This window comes from Austrofundulus limnaeus, unplaced genomic scaffold (genome assembly GCF_001266775.1).
Source record: "Austrofundulus limnaeus strain Quisiro unplaced genomic scaffold, Austrofundulus_limnaeus-1.0 Scaffold290, whole genome shotgun sequence".
In the NCBI taxonomy this organism is placed as follows: domain Eukaryota; kingdom Metazoa; phylum Chordata; class Actinopteri; order Cyprinodontiformes; family Rivulidae; genus Austrofundulus; species Austrofundulus limnaeus.
The window spans coordinates 67290-68762 of NW_013952692.1; the positions used below are offsets into that span (position 1 = coordinate 67290).

General features: G+C 36.9%; 1 protein-coding gene across 1 annotated transcript in view; it reads left to right on the top strand.

The window, feature by feature from the left end:
* smarcc1a (SWI/SNF related BAF chromatin remodeling complex subunit C1a) overlaps positions 1-1473 on the top strand; it is a gene marked incomplete at both ends in the record, with an annotated part of 16944 nt that overhangs the window by 3774 nt on the left and 11697 nt on the right. Inside the window, 1 exon segment of the mRNA XM_014021385.1 lies at positions 200-275. Within this exon segment, the coding sequence (XP_013876839.1) occupies positions 200-275 (76 nt within the window).

A 1473-nucleotide genomic window follows, 5' to 3' on the forward strand; every position in this document is an offset into this window, starting at 1 on the left:
GTAGAATATATAGCACTTTATTTTAAATGTTTTTTTGTGTTTATTTAAACAATTTTATACGTTTTTGATATATTTTTTTTAATTAATAATGATAAATAAAGCACAAAATCACATTTTCAAGGCATATTTTGCTTTTTTTGGTTCAGCAGCAAATTTGTAGAATGCGCTGACTCTTTACTATTGTATGTTTTTTTTAAAGCTATGACACCTGGGTGTCGACTAGTGAGGTGGACGGTGACGTGGAAGATCCTCTCAGCACCGACCGACCCTGGAAGGTGAGGCATCTTCTGCCAAACAGATATTTTTGGCATTGAAAGCTTAAAGAACCCGTGACATAACATTTTTGTGATCAATACAAATATATTATTGGAAAGACAATATTAAAAGCTTATTGCAAAAAGTAAAATTCACGTTGCTGAGATGAACACACTGTTTCACTTCAGCTTTGCCAAGTTGTAAGCAAAAACAACAAATAAAATGATTTAAATTTAGCAAAATTTTCTAAATATTGAGATTTTATCTTTTAATTTTATATTTGTAGAGAGTAGGGCTGCAACAACGAATCAATAAAATCGATAAAAATCGATTATTAAAAGCGTTGGCAACGAATTTCATTATCGATTCGTTGTGTTGCGGCATTATGCGTGCCTCTCCGTGTCGCGAGCCGATCACGTCACCCACAGAGCGTTGTCAATGCTAGCTGACCTAAATAAAGTTTAGGAAGAAAGAAAAAACTTTACCTGTTAAGATCCGCCCTCTCTGACTCTCGAGTGAAAAGCAGAGACTTCGAACTCAGGGTTCCCACGGGTCCTTGAAATTCTTGAAAGTTTGTGAATTTGAAAAAAATGATTTCAAGGCCCTGRAAAATTTGTGAAAACAGCCAAAAATTACACTTGTCCTTGAAAGTCCTTGAATTTTTTGGAGGGGATTGAAGTTCTCTATTCACATGACTGATTTTCATCATCTGTAACAAATAAAATAATAAAATAAAAAAAAATTTTACATTTGTTGCGGTGGATAACAAAGGATTACGGTAAACTGACGTGTTTTTCAACAAATAATGAGTCATAGTCATAGTTTTACCCAATCAGAGTAGAGTAGGATGGGTCGAAGCACAGCAGTCCTTCGTTAGTTACACAGGTTTGGATTTTACACTTAGGGTGTAGTTTAGTGTCTGTAGTTTGTAGTCAGTTTTAGTGAAAACAATGAGCTGCGGGGAGCTGAGCTCGGAGTTCTGATTCTGTGCGGGGGACTGGGACGGGGTGACTGGTCCAACTGAACCATGCATCAGGTCTGAGCTCTGAAGAAAAAATTAGGATGTTTATGTTCCCCCGAGGTAAGCAGGTTTCAGCCATAGAGAACAGCTGAACTCCATGTAGATCCACTCAGAGTTAAAAAATATATATACACTCACCGGCCACTTTATTAGGTACACCACGCTAGTAACGGTTTTGTGGTCATAAAGGGATGGAC